General features: G+C 37.5%; 1 protein-coding gene across 1 annotated transcript; it reads left to right on the top strand.

The window, feature by feature from the left end:
* Positions 1 to 15,457: 15,457 nt before the first annotated feature.
* LOC127864441 (uncharacterized) lies at positions 15,458 to 17,820 on the top strand. The gene is made up of 3 exons (XM_052404069.1): positions 15,458 to 15,662; positions 16,705 to 16,923; positions 17,203 to 17,820. Exons 1-3 carry the CDS (start codon positions 15,602 to 15,604, stop codon positions 17,463 to 17,465), a joined length of 543 nt encoding a protein of 180 aa, XP_052260029.1. The 5' UTR covers positions 15,458 to 15,601; the 3' UTR covers positions 17,466 to 17,820.
* Positions 17,821 to 19,372: the final 1,552 nt, after the last annotated feature.

Below are 19,372 nucleotides of genomic sequence, written 5' to 3'. Positions count from 1 at the left end.
ATTTTGAAAGAACCTAAACTTAAAACTACTGAAAACCAAATAATTTTCTTTACATCTTTTTTGTTGCTCACATAAAACAAACATAAATAAAACATAGCCGTTATTATACAGTTATGTTGTTAAACGTCAGAACGAGAAATATGAAATAAGACTCTTAATATAATTGCTTATTTATTTTTAAGTTTCATTACTCATTTCCAAAAAAAAAAGATAGTTATCATCTATACAAAAAGTATATGCAGCTTTATAACAAAAAAACGACAACATTATTTTAACGTTGGCGCGTATATTAATTCGGTATATAAAAATTCCTATAAGCTTCTTAAAAACAAACAACAGTTTGTTTATGACGTGAAACCCAAGTGTTTTCGTTCAAATATTTATTTTATTTGTATTTAAAATATGTCATGCATTAACCCATTTATGCCTAGCGTCTAGAAAAAAGGCCTTGGCAAACAGCGCAGACCCAGATGAGACGCCGCTTGAGGCGTCTCAACTGGGTCTGCGCTGTTTGCTTACAGGAATTTCTGTAAGAAATATTCTAAATATATAAATAAAAATACTAGACATCCCTAATTTTGGAATGAAATTGATCCAATTTAGAATAATGGGAGATTCCACTGGGCATACATGGGTTAAAAGTCCCAGTGGTCTTAGTTGCGCTATGGCTTTAAACTCCTCATTGTAAACACTATTTTCATATGACAAAATGTTCTTCCTTTGATATTGTATCCGCATTTCTCCTTCCCACATGCTTCAATAGCATAACTTTGATTTCCGATTCTTCTTAAATTATTAAAAGCGACAGCTTTCTCTCATGACATCATCAAACGTTACTAACACAAAACTTTTGTTGTTATTGAAGTATCTGGTTGACACATTCATTTCCTCGCATTTTCATTTTCGACCGCCGATTTAAAAAAAGTACCAGTTTGCACTCCTCCTGTTCAAAATTATGGGCACAAAATACGTTTCACGAAATACGTTTTCTTTTATGTTATGCTCAATTATTCGTTTACTAATGAAGCTCTATTTTCTACCGCTACATTATTGCAGTTTATTGTTAGTGATGTTCCGAATAAGAATTGTATGTCGATAACAGAAGCTCTGAATTATAAGTCCTGTTAATTTATAACTTAATTGTACATAAAATGTACAAGATTATTTAAATTTTGCACACACCAATACTAATAAGTGCTGCGACTCATTCGAAAGATCCAATGAGACCACATTTTAAAAGGCATTCTGACAAAGATTAAATACGGGCCGTACTCTGTGAAAAGAGGGTTTGATGCATGTGCGTAAAGTGTCGTCCCAGATTTGCCTGTGAAGTCCGTACAGGCTAATCAGGGACGACACTTTCCGCTTTTACGGTATTTTTGTTTGCAGATAGTCTCTTCTTCTAAAAAAAACACAGTTGATGTGCCTCTAAACAAAAGGTATGTGAAGTTGGCTGTTAGATGTTAGCTGTTCATCAGATGTTTAAAACAGAAATGCACAGCTGTGCATTGGGTGTTAATCAGATGTTTAAAACAGAAATGCACAGCTGTGCATTGGGTGTTAATCAGATGTTTAAAACAGAAATGCACAGCTGTGCATTGGGTGTTAATCAGATGTTTAAAACAGAAATGCACAGCTGTGCATTGGGTGTAAATCAGATGTTTGAAACAGAAATGCACAGCTGTGCATTGGGTGTTAATCAGATGTTTAAAACAGAAATGCACAGCTGTGCATTGGGTGTTAATCAGATGTTTGAAACAGAAATGCACAGCTGTGCATTGGGTGTTAATCAGATGTTTAAAACAGAAATGCACAGCTATGCATTGGGTGTTAATCAGATGTTTAAAACAGAAATGCACAGCTGTACATTGGGTGTTAATCAGATGTTTAAAGTAGAAATGTACAGCTGTGCATAGGATGTTCGTCGGATGTTTAAAATACAAATGCACAGCTGTGCATTGGGTGTTCATCAGATATTTAAAAAAGAAATTCACAGCTGTGCATTGGGTGTTCGTCAGATGTTTAAATAAATTAGAAATGCATAGCTGTGCGTTGGGTGTTCTTCAGATGTTTACAATTTAAATACACAGCTGTGCATTGGGTGTTCATCAGATGTTTAATATATAAATGAATAGCTATGCATTGGGTGTTCGCCAGATGTTACAATAGAAACGCAAAGCTGTGCATTGGATATTCGTCATATGTTTAAAATACAAATGCACAGCTGTGCATTGGGTGTTCATCAGATGTTTAAAACAGAAATGCACAACGGTGCATAGGGTGTTAATCAGATGTTAAAATAGAAATGCACAGCTGTGTATTGGGTGTTCGTAAGATGTTCAAACTACAAATGCACAGCTGTGCATTGAATGTTCGTCAGATGTTCAAAATACAATTACACAGCTATGCATTGGGTGTTCATCAGATGTTTAATATATAAATGAATAGCTGTGCATTGGATGTTCGTCAGATGTTTAAAAAAGAAATGCATAGCTGTGTATTGGGTGTCCGTCAGATGTTTAATATATAAATGCATAGCGGTGCATTGGGTGTTTATCAGATGTTTAAAATAGAAATACATAGCTGTGCATTGGGTGTCCGTCAGATGTTAAAATAGAAACGCAAAGTTGTGCATTGGGTGTTCGTCAGATGTTTAAAATTTAAATGCACAGCTGTGCATTGGGTGTTCGTCAGATGTTTAAAACAGATATGCACAGCTGTGCATGGGGTGTCCTTTAGATATTTAAAATAGAAATGCATAGCTGCGCATCGGGTGTTCATCAGATGTTTAAAAAAGAAATGCACAGCTGTGCATAAGGTGTTCGTCAGATGTTTAAATTAGAAATGCATAGCTGTGCATTGTGTGTTCTTCAGATGTTTACAATTTAAATGCACAGCTATGCATTGGGTGTTCATCAGATGTTTAATATAAAAATGCATAGCTGCACATCGGGTGTACGGCAGAAGTTTAAAGTAGAAATGCACAGCTGTGCATTGGGTGTTAATCAGATGTTTAAAATAGAAATGTACAGCTGTGCATTGGATGTTCGTCGGATGTTTAAGATACAAATGCACAGCTGTGCATTGGGTGTTCATCAGATATTTAAAAAAGAAATGCACAGCTGTGCATTGGGTGTTCGTCAGATGTTTAAATTAGAATTGCATACCTGTGAATTGGGTGTTCGTCAGATGTTTACAATTTAAATGCACAGCTGTGCATTGGGTGTTCATCAGATGTTTAATATATTAATACATAGCTCTGCATTGTGTGTTCGTCATATGTTTAATATATAAATGCATAGCTGTGCATTAGGTGTTTGTCAGATGTTTAAAATAGAAATGCACAGCTATGCATAGGGTGTTATTCAGATGTTTAAAACAGAAATGCACAGCTGTGTATTGGGTGTTAATCAGATGTTTAAATTAGAAATGCATAGCTGTGCATTAGGTGTTCGTCAGATGTTTACAATTTTAATGCACAGCTGTGCATTGGGTGTTCATCAGATGTTTTATATATAAATGAATAGCTGTGCATTGGGTGTTCGTCAGATGTTTAAAATAGAAATGCATAGCTGCGCATCGGGTGATCGGCAGAAGTTTAAAATAAATGCACAGCTGTGTATTGGGTGTTCATCAGATGTTTAACATAGAAATAAATAGCTGTGAATTGGGAGTCCGTCAGATGTTAATATAGAAATGCGAAGTTGTGCATTGGGTGTTCGTCAGATGTTTAAAATACAAATGCACAGCTGTGCATTGGGTGTTTATCAGATATTTAAAAAAGAAATGCACAGCTGTGCATTGGGTGTTCGTCAGATGTTTATAATTTAAATGCACAGCTGTGCATTGGGTGTTCATCAGATGTTTAATATATTAATACATAGCTGTGCATTGTGTGTTCGTCATATGTTTAATATATAAATGCATAGCTGTGCATTAGGTGTTTGTCAGATGTTTAAAATAGAAATGCACAGCTATGCATAGGGTGTTAATCAGATGTTTAAAACAGAAATGCACAGCTGTGTATTGGGTGTTAATCAGATGTTTAAATTAGAAATGCATAGCTGTGCATTAGGTGTTCGTCAGATGTTTACAATTTTAATGCACAGCTGTGCATTGGGTGTTCATCAGATGTTTTATATATAAATGAATAGCTGTGCATTGGGTGTTCGTCAGATGTTTAAAATAGAAATGCATAGCTGCGCATCGGGTGATCGGCAGAAGTTTAAAATAAATGCACAGCTGTGTTTTGGGTGTTCATCAGATGTTTAAAATATAAATGCACAGCTGCGCATTGGATGTTCGGCAGATGTTTAAAACAGATATGCACAGCTGTGCATTGGGTGTCCTTTAGATGTTTAAAATAGAAATGAATAGCTGTGCATCGGGTGTTCGGCAGATTAAAATAGAGATGCACAGCTGTGCATTGGGTGTTAATCAGATGCTAAAAATAGAAATGCACTTCTGTGCATTAGATGTTCGTCAGATGTTAAAATACAGATGCACAGCTGTGCATTGTATGTTCGTCAGATGTTAAAATACAAATGCACAGCTGTGCATTGGGTGTTCATCAGATGTTTAAAATACAAATGCACAGCTGTGTATTGGATGTTCGTCAGATGTTAAAATTCAAATGCACAGCTGTGTATTGGGTGTTCATCAGATGTTTAAAATAGAAATGTATAGCTGCGCATCGGGTATTCGGCAGATGTTAAAAATAGAAATGCAGAGCTGTGCTTTAGATGTTCGTCAGATGTTTAAAATAGAAATTCATAGTTGCGCATCGGGTGATCGGCAGAAGTTTAAAATAAATGATAGCTGTGCATTGGGTGTTCATCATATGTTTAAAATATAAATACATAGCTTTGAATTGGGTGTCCGTCAGATGTTAATATAGAAACGCAAAGTTGTGCATTGGGTGTTCGTCAGATGTTTTAAAATACAAATGCACAGCTGTACGTTGGGTTTTCATCAGATGTTTAAAATAGAAATACACAGCTGCGCATTGGATGTTCGGCAGATGTCTAAAACAGATATGCACAGCTGTGCATTGGGTGTCCTTTAGATGTTTAAAATAGAAATGAATAGCTGTGCATCGGGTGTTCGGCAGATTAAAATAGAGATGCACAGCTGTGCATTGGGTGTTAATCAGATGCTAAAAATAGAAATGCACTTCTGTGCATTAGATGTTCGTCAGATGTTAAAATACAGATGCACAGCTGTGCATTGGGTGTTCATCAGATGTTAAAATACAAATGCACAGCTGTGCATTGGATGTTCGTCAGATGTTAAAATACAAATGCACAGCTGTGCATTGGGTGTTCATCAGATGTTTAAAACAGAAATGCACAACGGTGCATAGGGTGTTAATCAGATGTTAAAATAGAAATGCACAGCTGTGTATTGGGTGTTCGTAAGATATTCAAACTACAAATGCACAGCTGTGCATTGAATGTTCGTCAGATGTTCAAAATACAATTACACAGCTATGCATTGGGTGTTCATCAGATGTTTAATATATAAATGAATAGCTGTGCATTGGATGTTCGTCAGATGTTTAAAAAAGAAATGCATAGCTGTGTATTGGGTGTCCGTCAGATGTTTAATATATAAATGCATAGCGGTGCATTGGGTGTTTATCAGATGTTTAAAATAGAAATACATAGCTGTGCATTGGGTGTCCGTCAGATGTTAAAATAGAAACGCAAAGTTGTGCATTGGGTGTTCGTCAGATGTTTAAAATTTAAATGCACAGCTGTGCATTGGGTGTTCGTCAGATGTTTAAAACAGATATGCACAGCTGTGCATGGGGTGTCCTTTAGATATTTAAAATAGAAATGCATAGCTGCGCATCGGGTGTTCATCAGATGTTTAAAAAAGAAATGCACAGCTGTGCATAAGGTGTTCGTCAGATGTTTAAATTAGAAATGCATAGCTGTGCATTGTGTGTTCTTCAGATGTTTACAATTTAAATGCACAGCTATGCATTGGGTGTTCATCAGATGTTTAATATAAAAATGCATAGCTGCACATCGGGTGTACGGCAGAAGTTTAAAGTAGAAATGCACAGCTGTGCATTGGGTGTTAATCAGATGTTTAAAATAGAAATGTACAGCTGTGCATTGGATGTTCGTCGGATGTTTAAGATACAAATGCACAGCTGTGCATTGGGTGTTCATCAGATATTTAAAAAAGAAATGCACAGCTGTGCATTGGGTGTTCGTCAGATGTTTAAATTAGAATTGCATACCTGTGAATTGGGTGTTCGTCAGATGTTTACAATTTAAATGCACAGCTGTGCATTGGGTGTTCATCAGATGTTTAATATATTAATACATAGCTCTGCATTGTGTGTTCGTCATATGTTTAATATATAAATGCATAGCTGTGCATTAGGTGTTTGTCAGATGTTTAAAATAGAAATGCACAGCTATGCATAGGGTGTTATTCAGATGTTTAAAACAGAAATGCACAGCTGTGTATTGGGTGTTAATCAGATGTTTAAATTAGAAATGCATAGCTGTGCATTAGGTGTTCGTCAGATGTTTACAATTTTAATGCACAGCTGTGCATTGGGTGTTCATCAGATGTTTTATATATAAATGAATAGCTGTGCATTGGGTGTTCGTCAGATGTTTAAAATAGAAATGCATAGCTGCGCATCGGGTGATCGGCAGAAGTTTAAAATAAATGCACAGCTGTGTATTGGGTGTTCATCAGATGTTTAACATAGAAATAAATAGCTGTGAATTGGGAGTCCGTCAGATGTTAATATAGAAATGCGAAGTTGTGCATTGGGTGTTCGTCAGATGTTTAAAATACAAATGCACAGCTGTGCATTGGGTGTTTATCAGATATTTAAAAAAGAAATGCACAGCTGTGCATTGGGTGTTCGTCAGATGTTTATAATTTAAATGCACAGCTGTGCATTGGGTGTTCATCAGATGTTTAATATATTAATACATAGCTGTGCATTGTGTGTTCGTCATATGTTTAATATATAAATGCATAGCTGTGCATTAGGTGTTTGTCAGATGTTTAAAATAGAAATGCACAGCTATGCATAGGGTGTTAATCAGATGTTTAAAACAGAAATGCACAGCTGTGTATTGGGTGTTAATCAGATGTTTAAATTAGAAATGCATAGCTGTGCATTAGGTGTTCGTCAGATGTTTACAATTTTAATGCACAGCTGTGCATTGGGTGTTCATCAGATGTTTTATATATAAATGAATAGCTGTGCATTGGGTGTTCGTCAGATGTTTAAAATAGAAATGCATAGCTGCGCATCGGGTGATCGGCAGAAGTTTAAAATAAATGCACAGCTGTGTTTTGGGTGTTCATCAGATGTTTAAAATATAAATGCACAGCTGCGCATTGGATGTTCGGCAGATGTTTAAAACAGATATGCACAGCTGTGCATTGGGTGTCCTTTAGATGTTTAAAATAGAAATGAATAGCTGTGCATCGGGTGTTCGGCAGATTAAAATAGAGATGCACAGCTGTGCATTGGGTGTTAATCAGATGCTAAAAATAGAAATGCACTTCTGTGCATTAGATGTTCGTCAGATGTTAAAATACAGATGCACAGCTGTGCATTGTATGTTCGTCAGATGTTAAAATACAAATGCACAGCTGTGCATTGGGTGTTCATCAGATGTTTAAAATACAAATGCACAGCTGTGTATTGGATGTTCGTCAGATGTTAAAATTCAAATGCACAGCTGTGTATTGGGTGTTCATCAGATGTTTAAAATAGAAATGTATAGCTGCGCATCGGGTATTCGGCAGATGTTAAAAATAGAAATGCAGAGCTGTGCTTTAGATGTTCGTCAGATGTTTAAAATAGAAATTCATAGTTGCGCATCGGGTGATCGGCAGAAGTTTAAAATAAATGATAGCTGTGCATTGGGTGTTCATCATATGTTTAAAATATAAATACATAGCTTTGAATTGGGTGTCCGTCAGATGTTAATATAGAAACGCAAAGTTGTGCATTGGGTGTTCGTCAGATGTTTAAAATACAAATGCACAGCTGTACGTTGGGTTTTCATCAGATGTTTAAAATAGAAATACACAGCTGCGCATTGGATGTTCGGCAGATGTCTAAAACAGATATGCACAGCTGTGCATTGGGTGTCCTTTAGATGTTTAAAATAGAAATGAATAGCTGTGCATCGGGTGTTCGGCAGATTAAAATAGAGATGCACAGCTGTGCATTGGGTGTTAATCAGATGCTAAAAATAGAAATGCACTTCTGTGCATTAGATGTTCGTCAGATGTTAAAATACAGATGCACAGCTGTGCATTGGGTGTTCATCAGATGTTAAAATACAAATGCACAGCTGTGCATTGGATGTTCGTCAGATGTTAAAATACAAATGCACAGCTGTGCATTGGGTGTTCATCAGATGTTTAAAATAGAAATGTATAGCTGTGCATTGGATGTTCGTCAGATGTTAAAATACAGATGCACAGCTGTGCATTGTATGTTCGTCAGATGTTAAAATACAAATGCACAGCTGTGCATATCTGTTTTAAACATCTGCCGAACATCCAATGCGCAGCTGTGCATTTCTATTTTATACATCTGAGGAACACCCAATGCACAGCTGTGCATTTGTATTTTACACATCTGACGAACACCCAATGCACAACTTTGCGTTTCTATCTAACATCTGACGGACACCCAATTCACAGCTTTGTATTTCTATTTTAAACATCTGATGAACACCCAATGCACAGCTGTGCATTTATTTTAAGCTTCTGCCGATCACCCGATGCGCAACTATGAATTTCTATTTTAAACATCTGACGAACATCAAAAGCACAGCTGTGCATTTCTATTTTAACATCTGCCGAATACCCGATGCGCAGCTATACATTTCTATTTTAAACATCTGATGAACACCCAATGCACAGCTGTGCATTTGTATTTTAACATCTGACGAACATCCAATGCACAGCTGTGCATTTGTATTTTAACATCTGACGAACATCCAATGCACAGCTGTGCATTTCTATTTTAAACATCGGATTAACACCCAATGCACAGCTGTGCATTTCTATTTTAATCTGCCGAACACCCGATGCGCAGCTATTCATTTCTGTTTTAAACATCTGCCGAACATCCAATACACAGCTGGGCATTTCTATTTTAAACATCTGATGCACACCCAATGCACAGCTGTGCATTTGTATTTTAAACATCTGACGAACACCCAATGCACAACTTTGCGTTTCTATGTTAACATCTGACGGACACCCAATTCACAGCTATGCATTTATATATTAAACATCTGATGAACACCAAATGAACAGCTGTGCATTTAAATTGTAAACATCTAACGAACACCTAATGCACAGCTGTGCATTTGTATTTTAAAAATCTGACGAACATCCATTGCACAGCTTTGCATTTGTTTTTTAAACATCTGACGAATATCCAATGTACAGCTGTGTATTTGTATTTTAAACATCTGATTAACACCCAATGCACAGCTGTGCATTTCTATCTTAAACTTCTGCCGAACACCCAATGCACAGCTATGCAATTTAATATTAAACATATGATGAACACCGAATGAACAGCTGTGCATTTAAATTGTAAACATCTAACGAACACCTAATGCACAGCTGTGCATTTATATTTAAACATCTGACGAACATCCAATGCACAGCTGTGCATTTGTATTTTAAACATCTGCGAACACCCAATGCACAACTTCGCATTTCTATATTAACATCTGACGGACACCCAATTCACAGCTATTTATTTCTATTTTAAACATTTGATGAACACCCAATACACAGCTGTGCATTTATTTTAAACTTCTTCCGATCACCCGATGCGCAGCTATTTATTTCTATTCTAAGCATCTGACGAACACCCAATGCACAGCTATTCATTTATATATAAAACATCTGATGAACACCCAATGCACAGCTGTGCATTTAAATTGTGAACATCTGACGAACACCTAATGCACAGCTAGGCATTCCTAATTTAAACATCTGATTAACACCCAATGCAGAGCTGTGTAATTGTATTTTGAACATCTGACGAACATCCAATGCACAGCTGTGCATTTCTATTTTAAACATCTGACAAACACCTAATGCACAGCTATGCATTTATATATTAAACATATGACGAACACACAATGCACAGCTATGCATTTATATATTAAACATCTGATGAACACCCAATGCACAGCTGTGCATTTAAATTGTAAACATCTGACGAACACCCAATTCACAGCTATGCATTTCTAATTTAAACATCTGACGAACACCCAATGCACAGCTGTGCATTTCTTTTTTAAATATCTGATGAACACCCAATGCACAGCTGTGCATTTGTATTTTAAACATCCGACGAACATCCAATGCACAGCTGTACATTTCTATTTTAAACATCTGATTAACACCCAATGCACAGCTGTGCATTTCTACTTTAAACTTCTGCCGTACACCCGATGTGCAGCTATGCATTTATATATTAAACATCTGATGAACACCTAATGCATAGCTGTGCAGTTAAATTGTAAGCATCTGAACAACACAAAATGCACAGCTATGCATTTCTAATTTAAACATCTGACGAACACCAAATGCACAGCTGTGCATTCCTTTTTTAAACATCTGATGAACACACGATGCGCAGCTATGCATTTCTATTTTAAACATCTAAAAAACACCCAATGCACAGCTGTGCATATCTGTTTTAAACACCTGACGAACACCCAATGCACAACTGTGCATTTAAATTTTAAACAGCTGACGAACACCCAATGCACAACTTTGCGTTTCTATTTTAAACATCTGATAAACACCCAATGCACCGCTATGCATTTATATATTAAACATCTGACGGACACCCAATACACAGCTTTGTATTTCTTTTTTAAACATCTGACGAACATCCAATGCACAGCTATTCATTTATATATTAAACATCTTATGAACACCCAATGCAGAGCTGTGGAATTGTATTTTGAACATCTGACGAACATTCAATGCACAGCTGTGCATTTGTATTTTAAACATCTGACGAACACCCAATACACAGCTGTGCATTTCTATTTTAACATCCGATTAACACCCTATGCACCGCTGTGCATTTCTGTTTTAACATCTGATGAACACCCGATGCACAGCTGTGCATTTCTATTTTAAACATATGACGAATATCCAATGCACAGCTTTGCGTTTCTATTTTAACATCTGGCGAACACCCAATGCACAGCTATTCATTTATATATTAAACATCTGATGAACACCCAATGCACAGCTGTGTATTTAAATTGTAAACATCTGACGAACACCTAATGCACAGCTATGCATTTCTAATTTAAACATCTGACGAACACCCAATGCACAGCTGTGAATTTCTTTTTTAAATATCTGATGAACACCCAATGCACAGCTGTGCATTTGTATTTTAAACATCCGACGAACATCCAATGCACAGCTGTACATTTCTACTTTAAACATCTGATTAACACCCAATGCACAGCTGTGCATTTCTGTTTTAAACATCTGATTAACACCCAATGCACAGCTGTGCATTTCTGTTTTAAACATCTGATGAACAGCTAACATCTAACAGCCAACTTCACATACCTCTAAACAAATAGTTTAAATAATCAAGCTCGCGAAAGGAATGCCTACACGATTGCAATGTGAATATATAAGCCGTGTTCTGAGAAAACTGGGCATAATGCATGTGCGTTAACGGTCGTCCCAGATTAGCTTTGTAGCCGCACAGGCTGATCAAGGACGACATTTTCAGCTTTAATAGAATTTTTTGCTTAAAGGAAGTCCCTTTTTACCATAAATCTAGCTAAAGCGGAAATTGTCGTCCCTGATAAGCCTGTGCGGACTGTAGGCACATGCATTAAGCCCAGTTTTCTCACTACACGACTCATATTATTATCGCAATATCAAATTAATTTATGAACATGACTGATAAATGTTATAAAACATCAAATACTTCTTATGTTCTTACTTCATGGAAAATTCACGAGCAAATTAACGCCAATACCGACAAATTGACTCGTGTTTGATATATAATTGATCACAATTTGTCCATGTTTCCTATGAACGAATTTGCACAAATCGATTGGATTTACACAACTGAGTACCTGTTTTGAGTACAAGAAAGCAAAACATTATTTGCCATTGAAAAAAAAACGTTACGTTGTTATTCTCGACTTCGTTTGAAATGTATTAAAGTCGTTAATACATTATCGTTTTTTCGATTTAAAAAATAGTAATACGATCGTATAAACGCGTAAGTCCTCAGCAAGTTTTGACTGTACAAACAGTATATGCAAGGGTATAAAGCTTTCAGTGTCGCGGTGTTCAGGGACTATTTCTTCTGAACTTGTATTCAAGCTTATTATAAATTAACGTTTAAATTGCCAGTTACATAGTACGCTATTTGCTGTTTTCAGTAAATAAAGCCTTAGTTGTTTATTTTATAAGCATTCGCTATTTAAATGCTATTTAAATGGTATGTGGGTCATGAAAACAGAAAAAAAAGATTTATAAATTACAAAATACGCGTTGCAAAACGCGAACTTCACGAGGCAGTCAGCAAAACAGAACAAACTGGTTAAACAGTTAGTTACAAGCAAACACTTTAACTTACAAACGATTTTTAAAGCACATAATCGGAAAGACTGACACAAATTATTTGTTGCAAAATGAGAACTTTTGTGTTTTTTTTAAAACCTTCTTATTTCCGGGATTTAACCATTAATACTGTGAAAGCATTTCTTAAGTATGTTTTCGTTTCGTATTTATCATATCGGCCGTGCTCTGGAAAAAGGGGTTTGATGCATGTGCGTAACGTGTCGTCCCAGATTAGCCTGTGCAGTCATAACAGGCTAATAGGGACGACGCTTTTCGCCTAAATTGGACTTTTCTAAGAATATAATTTCTTCAAACTAATAATATTAATAAAAGCTGAAAGTGTCTTCCCTGATAAGCCTGTGCGGACTGCACAGGTCAATCTGGGACGACACTTTACGCACATGCATTAAAACCTCTTTTCACAGAGCACGGCTCATATGTATGTGTCTGTGGCTTTAGTATAAATCCCTCTTTCTCACGGAAACATAGTCAATAAGATGCCAGTGTTTTGAACGAGGGTGCATTCATGACGTTCAGTTACGGGTTGGTTGGCGGAAGATCGTGTTTGTGATCAGCGGTTCTTGCTTCGCGCATGTTTGGGGCAAAAGAAGACCATTCATGTTGCATTGGCCCACTCCATTGTGCCCAAGGACTCTGTAATGACGGTATGAAGATCTGCGTAGACGTTTGTTTTCACTTCTTCTGAGTAAAGGCTTAGGAGCTGAGCATAGTACGATGCTTCCTTCCTTCCATAAATGGGAGCTTACTGGGAAGTCTACGATGTCAATTCCGTATCTGACGAGTTCGTTCTATATCAGAGCTATTCTAGTGTGGTATGTCTGTATCGTACCTGCGCACAGGTTTGCGCACGTAAAATACTTCTAATGTGAGAAGAACTGTTCTCGTTCTATTTGTTTTCTTTTTGTTCCGACTGCTGGTGTAGGGCCCCCTTCCAGCCGCGATAAGCAGTCTTGGGATGGTTTGAGCGAGCAATTATTAGGGCACCTTTTCTAGCCCCTTCCTCATACCTGTAAGTGAGCAGTGCATTCTTAAAGAGGGCTGCTCAGTTGTCTATGGATCTGCCGGACTCCACTACTGCTCCTTGTAACTTAAGGGGGAACCAATGACCTAAACCGCCTGCGTGCAGGATTACGCCTACGGCTTCCAGAGTGCCCGCATCTGCCTGTTCGTCGTTCGCCCGTCGCCACAGCACTTGTTGTTCTGATCGATGGGGCGAGGTTGATGATGGCAGAATGACTTGTGTGACGACTTAGATTTCAGTGAGGAAGATTTTCGCAGTTCGTCGACGAACAGGGTCGAGACGGCTTGAGACAGAGACGGATGTAGTGGACGTCCACGATTTCTTTTGTGTCTTGTCGTGCCCGTAGCGTGCCACAAGGCCTTGCTGAGAATCACCTTCTTGCCCGTTAATCGTCTGGTGGTTCCTTTGCGAAGTCCGCCGATTCCAGTATTCACGCACTTAGGTAGAGATTCTTAATTCATCGAGGGGTTAAGAGTACCACCACGCTGGCATGAGTAGGTGCCGTCTTAATACGTTTCGAGTACTTGACACGTGATACCATTGGGCGTTTTTCTTTAAATAAATCCCGTTTTTTAAATTTTATCCAGAATCCTATAGTACAGTTTTTTTCCATAGACTTATTAAATGTTATAGAGTGCACGGGCATACATCACTCTGCAATAGAAACCTGCCATCTTAACTCGTTATATCAACATGCTCAATGTTCACATTTCGTGTTTAAAAAGTCCTAAGGCCATTGATAAGCGTCAAAATATCCCAACAAGAGTTGTTCATGATTATGGATAATACGGTTTGTTTGCAATTTCAGATTAAACATAACAATTATCTAATGTGTGAACCCGCCCGTGAACTTGACCTACACGGTTGCCTGAGAAAATCAAAATTTTAGGATTCACGACTTATTCAATGCAGAAATAACTACCCTTTCTGGAAATGTACATGTATTGTAATATTTTGAAAAATGCTGGGTCAAATTTTAAGAAATAACACGATACACAATTCGCGTGACCTACGTTCATTTACATGTACATTAGATATGTACATTTCCAGAAAGGAAATTCATTTCCGTGTTGAATAAGATCGAGTTCATGGAAATCGATGCACAATAGATGAAGTTATGGATGTTCAAAGCGATGTGTGTTTTCGGGTTGACTATATATATATATATATATATATATATATTCACACATATGGCCAGTTACGGGGTCTCTGATTTAGAAATAGGTTATGGGGTTCCCACTTTAAATACATGTATCTCCATACCCTTTTTTATCCGATATAAACACGAATTAAGGTATATAGGGGTACCTACTATTATTATTGTATATAAATACGTCATTTATTTAACGTCTTATACAAGGAAATATATAGCGAACTTATTTGCGAGGTATATACAATTTCAATTTCAGACCTGATTGTGGTTTTCGATTTAAGACCTTATTGTGAGATTTGATTGCATTACCTCCCCTACACCCCCCTCATAGTAATTAAAGGAGCCTAGATTGCGGGGTTGTATATAGACCCCGTTTTTTATATTGACCTCGTAAGTACAGTCTGAAAACTACAGAGACCGCGTAACTGGCACTATGTATTGGTATATATATATATATATATATATATATATATATATATATATATATATATATATATATATTTCATAGGCGTGTTTTTTCACCGTTTACCTTTTCACGGAGGATTTACCGATTAAGGCGATATTTCAAAGTCAATGTAGTAATGTCTACATTTACATTCACCCAACCATGTTTTTTAGACAGACGCCGTTAACGTTGCCTTTGGTAAACCTGCCTACCAAACAGACACCAACCGTCCATATACGGCGGACCGTGCCGTTGACGAAAATACGAAATCGCGTTTGATTGAAGACCAGTCGTGCACCTACACAGCGTCTCACAACGTGTCATGATGGGTGAATCTCGAGCAGATATTCCTCATCCGAAGCGTCAAGATTTACAAGAGGAATGTAGGACATAAGTGTGAACCTTTAATTTGGTGAAACTCATAATTAATGGGTTTGTCGTGCGTTGTCATTTCTTGTGTGGAAAATCGTTATGAAAATATATTGTAAAATGTAAAACCGTTCAATCGTTTATATAAAAAGATTGTCAAAATATAATGTTTCGTATCAGAATCTTTCTATGTGTTGTAAGTCAATATGTTTGGTCAAACAATGCCGTGTTTGGTAATGCATATTTACACAACTCTCTTCGGCGTATGGAATTCAGACATGTCTAGTAATAGACAATTAACAAGACCCTAACCATATGAGTCGCGTTCTGAGAAAACCGGGCATAATACATGTGTGTTAAGTGTCGTCCCAGATTAGCCTGTGCAGTCCGCACAGCTTATCAGTGACGACACTTTCCGCTTTTATGTCATTTTTCGTTTAAATGAAGTCTTTTCTTAGCAAAAATCCAATTAAGGCGTAAAGTGTCGTCCCTTATAAGCCTGTGCGGACTGCACAGGCTAATCTGGAACGACACTTAACGAACATGCATTAAGCCCAGTTTTCTCAGATCGCGGCTCTTATATGCGTTGTGTAGGACATTCGTCACTTGTCTAAAATAAAAGACAAGCGGATGGTTACCATAATTTCTGTCACGAGTATGCATCTGCATATAGAGTGATAATTCTTATACTCAGGACTTGTCCATCGTTGCGCGTGTCAATAAAATATAAAAATACTACTAAATAAAATGCATTGAATCAAGCATTGTCAATATATGGACAATATACTCACGTTAAAGCATCAAAGGGCAGTGTATCGGGCATATCCATAGTTTGAATATTAGCTGTTTGTTGGACGAGTTGATATCAAAGTAATAAACGCTCTCGAGTGCGTTATCTGGGACAAGAACCAGTACTTTGTGTTTATAGGGGTAATCTAAAGAACGCTTCCATAGTGGGGATCGAACCCATGACCTTCCGATCGCTAGGCGGACACCATATCCACTACACCACTGCGACCTCTAAGTCTAAGGCCGCTAAGTCTTTACGTATTTCAGGTGTTAGACTTAGAGACGTCGAGCTTAACGTCGGGTTATCGGAGGCCGGCTTTCAATCTCGTGAAGGGTTTCACCCTGGAGAGATCGGCGTTTCATGCACGTTTGAGCTAGCTACACCGGTGTACGGACAGTGGGTACGGATTACGCGTAGCACTCCTAACGAGGTACTCACTCCGTGCGAGGTTGAGGTGGAAGATGCTCCGTACTCTGCAGCCAATGGTAGGTTGCGTAATAAGTAAATTTTTAAGATATTTATAAAACTTTTATTTCTCGGTTTCATATTGAAAAATACAAAATGTATATGCAACTGAACGGCATTGGAACAGGCTCATTACGTGAAAAAACACGTGAATTTATTTTTGAGGACACATGTATTAACTGACCAGTGCCTAGAAGACAGTAGATAGCGACGATGCCGCAGTCAAAACATAGCCATACATGAAGAAACAAATCCTATTACAAATGCTCGTTCACGTTTTCACATGTTCTCGTCTTCAGGCACACGTTATTCGGTTTTCCAAGCATATGTTCACATTGGCACTGCAATCGACGTTTCCGCGAAGGTCCTGTCAAATCTTCTCTGCGCATCAAGCTGTTCCAAAACAGAGAACTGCATCAGCGCCCACTACAACAAAGCGACCTTTACATGCAGCCTGTTCGATTCCTTGGCATTCCATCCAAGAGACGTCGAAAATGACATCACTGTTGTCAACAGTATTGCCATAACAGAGAATTCAAGGGAAAAGTTGTTCGGGACATAAACCGTCAATTTTTCTGTCGTCTGTTTCAAAGCCACGTTTAGCAAATTGCAAACATCACTGTATTCAACAAAACAAATGCGATAACCGTATCTATCACCAATATACATACAAATCAGCTGTACAAACAGTAGACACTCCTTACTATATCACACGTTCCTTCAAGTAATGGCAATTGGTTATTTTCAAACCCGTCAGACACAAGACACAAGCCATTGATTCAGTACAAAACGTTGCAGACACACAAAGAAAACTAATTTAAAATTCAGTCACCGCCGTAAGAACGGTCAAACTCGGTAAGCAGCTGGAGCGTGCGCGTCGCGACCGAGGCGAGAGTGGCCCGCAGAAGATCTACACGGATTTAGTGCAAAAAAGACGGATTTCTACCTTGTAACCACCAGATATATTGTAATTGGCATAGATAAAATTAAATATGTAGCTTAGTAAGCAAGTAATTTATAATTTTGCAAATGGCTCCGCTTTTAAAACAAACCGAAAGTAGGATTTCTAGACGTATACGTCCATTTCGACAAACGCGATTATTGTTAAGTTTAAAAACGCAACAAAATATGGATTTATACATTGTAATCATCGGATATATTCTAATTGACATAGATAAAATTAAATATATAGCCTAGTTAGCAAGTAATTTATTACTTTTAAACGGTACCGCTTTTAAAACCGAAAGTAGGATTTCAAGACGTATACCTCCATTTCGACAAACGCGATTATTTTTAAGTTTTAAAGCGCAAAAAAGACCGATTTCTACCTTGTAACCACCAGATATATTCCAAATGGCATATATGAAATATGTTTCTTATTGATACTTACATTTACTATGCCAAATAAGTTGTTTGGCTTTGAGACGCAGTTTTTTCCACATATTCAAACAATACTGTTTCATCCGCGTCATGTGAAAATCGGTCTTATGGCATATGCGGCCAGAGTAGCTCAAGCTAAGCCTGCGCCCTTTCCCATCAATGGCTAGGCTTTTCGCTTTAAAAAAAGGCACGCAAGGTTTGGTAATAACTCTATAGTAGTTTATTCAGTATTCATATTCTTACAAGACTGTGCGATTGCGCAGGCCTGGCTGAAGCTACATTGGGATCATATTGCATAAGATCGATTTTTGCATGACCCGTGTACAAATCTCATTGCGTCTTATAAATAGAACATCTAAGCACAATACTTGCCGATAGAATAGTGAATTCACCTTGTGTTGTTTATAGCAAACTGGTAAATGTCCGTAGACTATTTTGACTTGCATACGTCACACGTGTGGTTAGATAATTAAACGAGTTTCCTTCTACATGTATCATGGGCACTCTACTATTAGGTAGTTCTGTCTCACAATACACGACAAATGTCATTTACCGATAGGTTTTCATCAATCCCTTTCCCTAAAATTCGTGTTATTTGATATATTGAAAACAATACTGTGTTATCAACAGAGAGTAGTCTGCATTTGCTAATTTTGCTTTGACCAAAAGCATGTAGATATTCTGTCGACATGACTTCGTCAGCATCAAATTGCATCGCAGCAGTTATCAAATTTAAGGCTTTACCAGCATGATTTTGTAAAATTATCATGTGTGACGACGTCTCAATAACGCCTCTGTCACCATGATGAAACGTGTGCATACGTCTGAGTGATGTCTCTTTGAGCGATTTCCTTATAAACGTTACATCAAGTATTGACTGAATGCAAAGACGATGGTGTGCTCAAGTCTTAATCCCGTCATTGTTACCATTTTCACCCAAGAGACCCCTGCAACCTTAATACTTTACCTGAGGAATCCAAAATCAAACGATACTAAACCTCCAAGAACGCCAATCACAATGTGAAATTTGAAAGCTCTTAACGGAATAGTTCTTAAGATATTAACTGATAACCAATGTCGACCAAAGTA

Source organism: Dreissena polymorpha, chromosome 1, assembly GCF_020536995.1.
Source record: "Dreissena polymorpha isolate Duluth1 chromosome 1, UMN_Dpol_1.0, whole genome shotgun sequence".
In the NCBI taxonomy this organism is placed as follows: domain Eukaryota; kingdom Metazoa; phylum Mollusca; class Bivalvia; order Myida; family Dreissenidae; genus Dreissena; species Dreissena polymorpha.
Note: the sequence above shows the minus strand (reverse complement) of the source record. Positions and strands in the feature narration are given on the sequence as shown.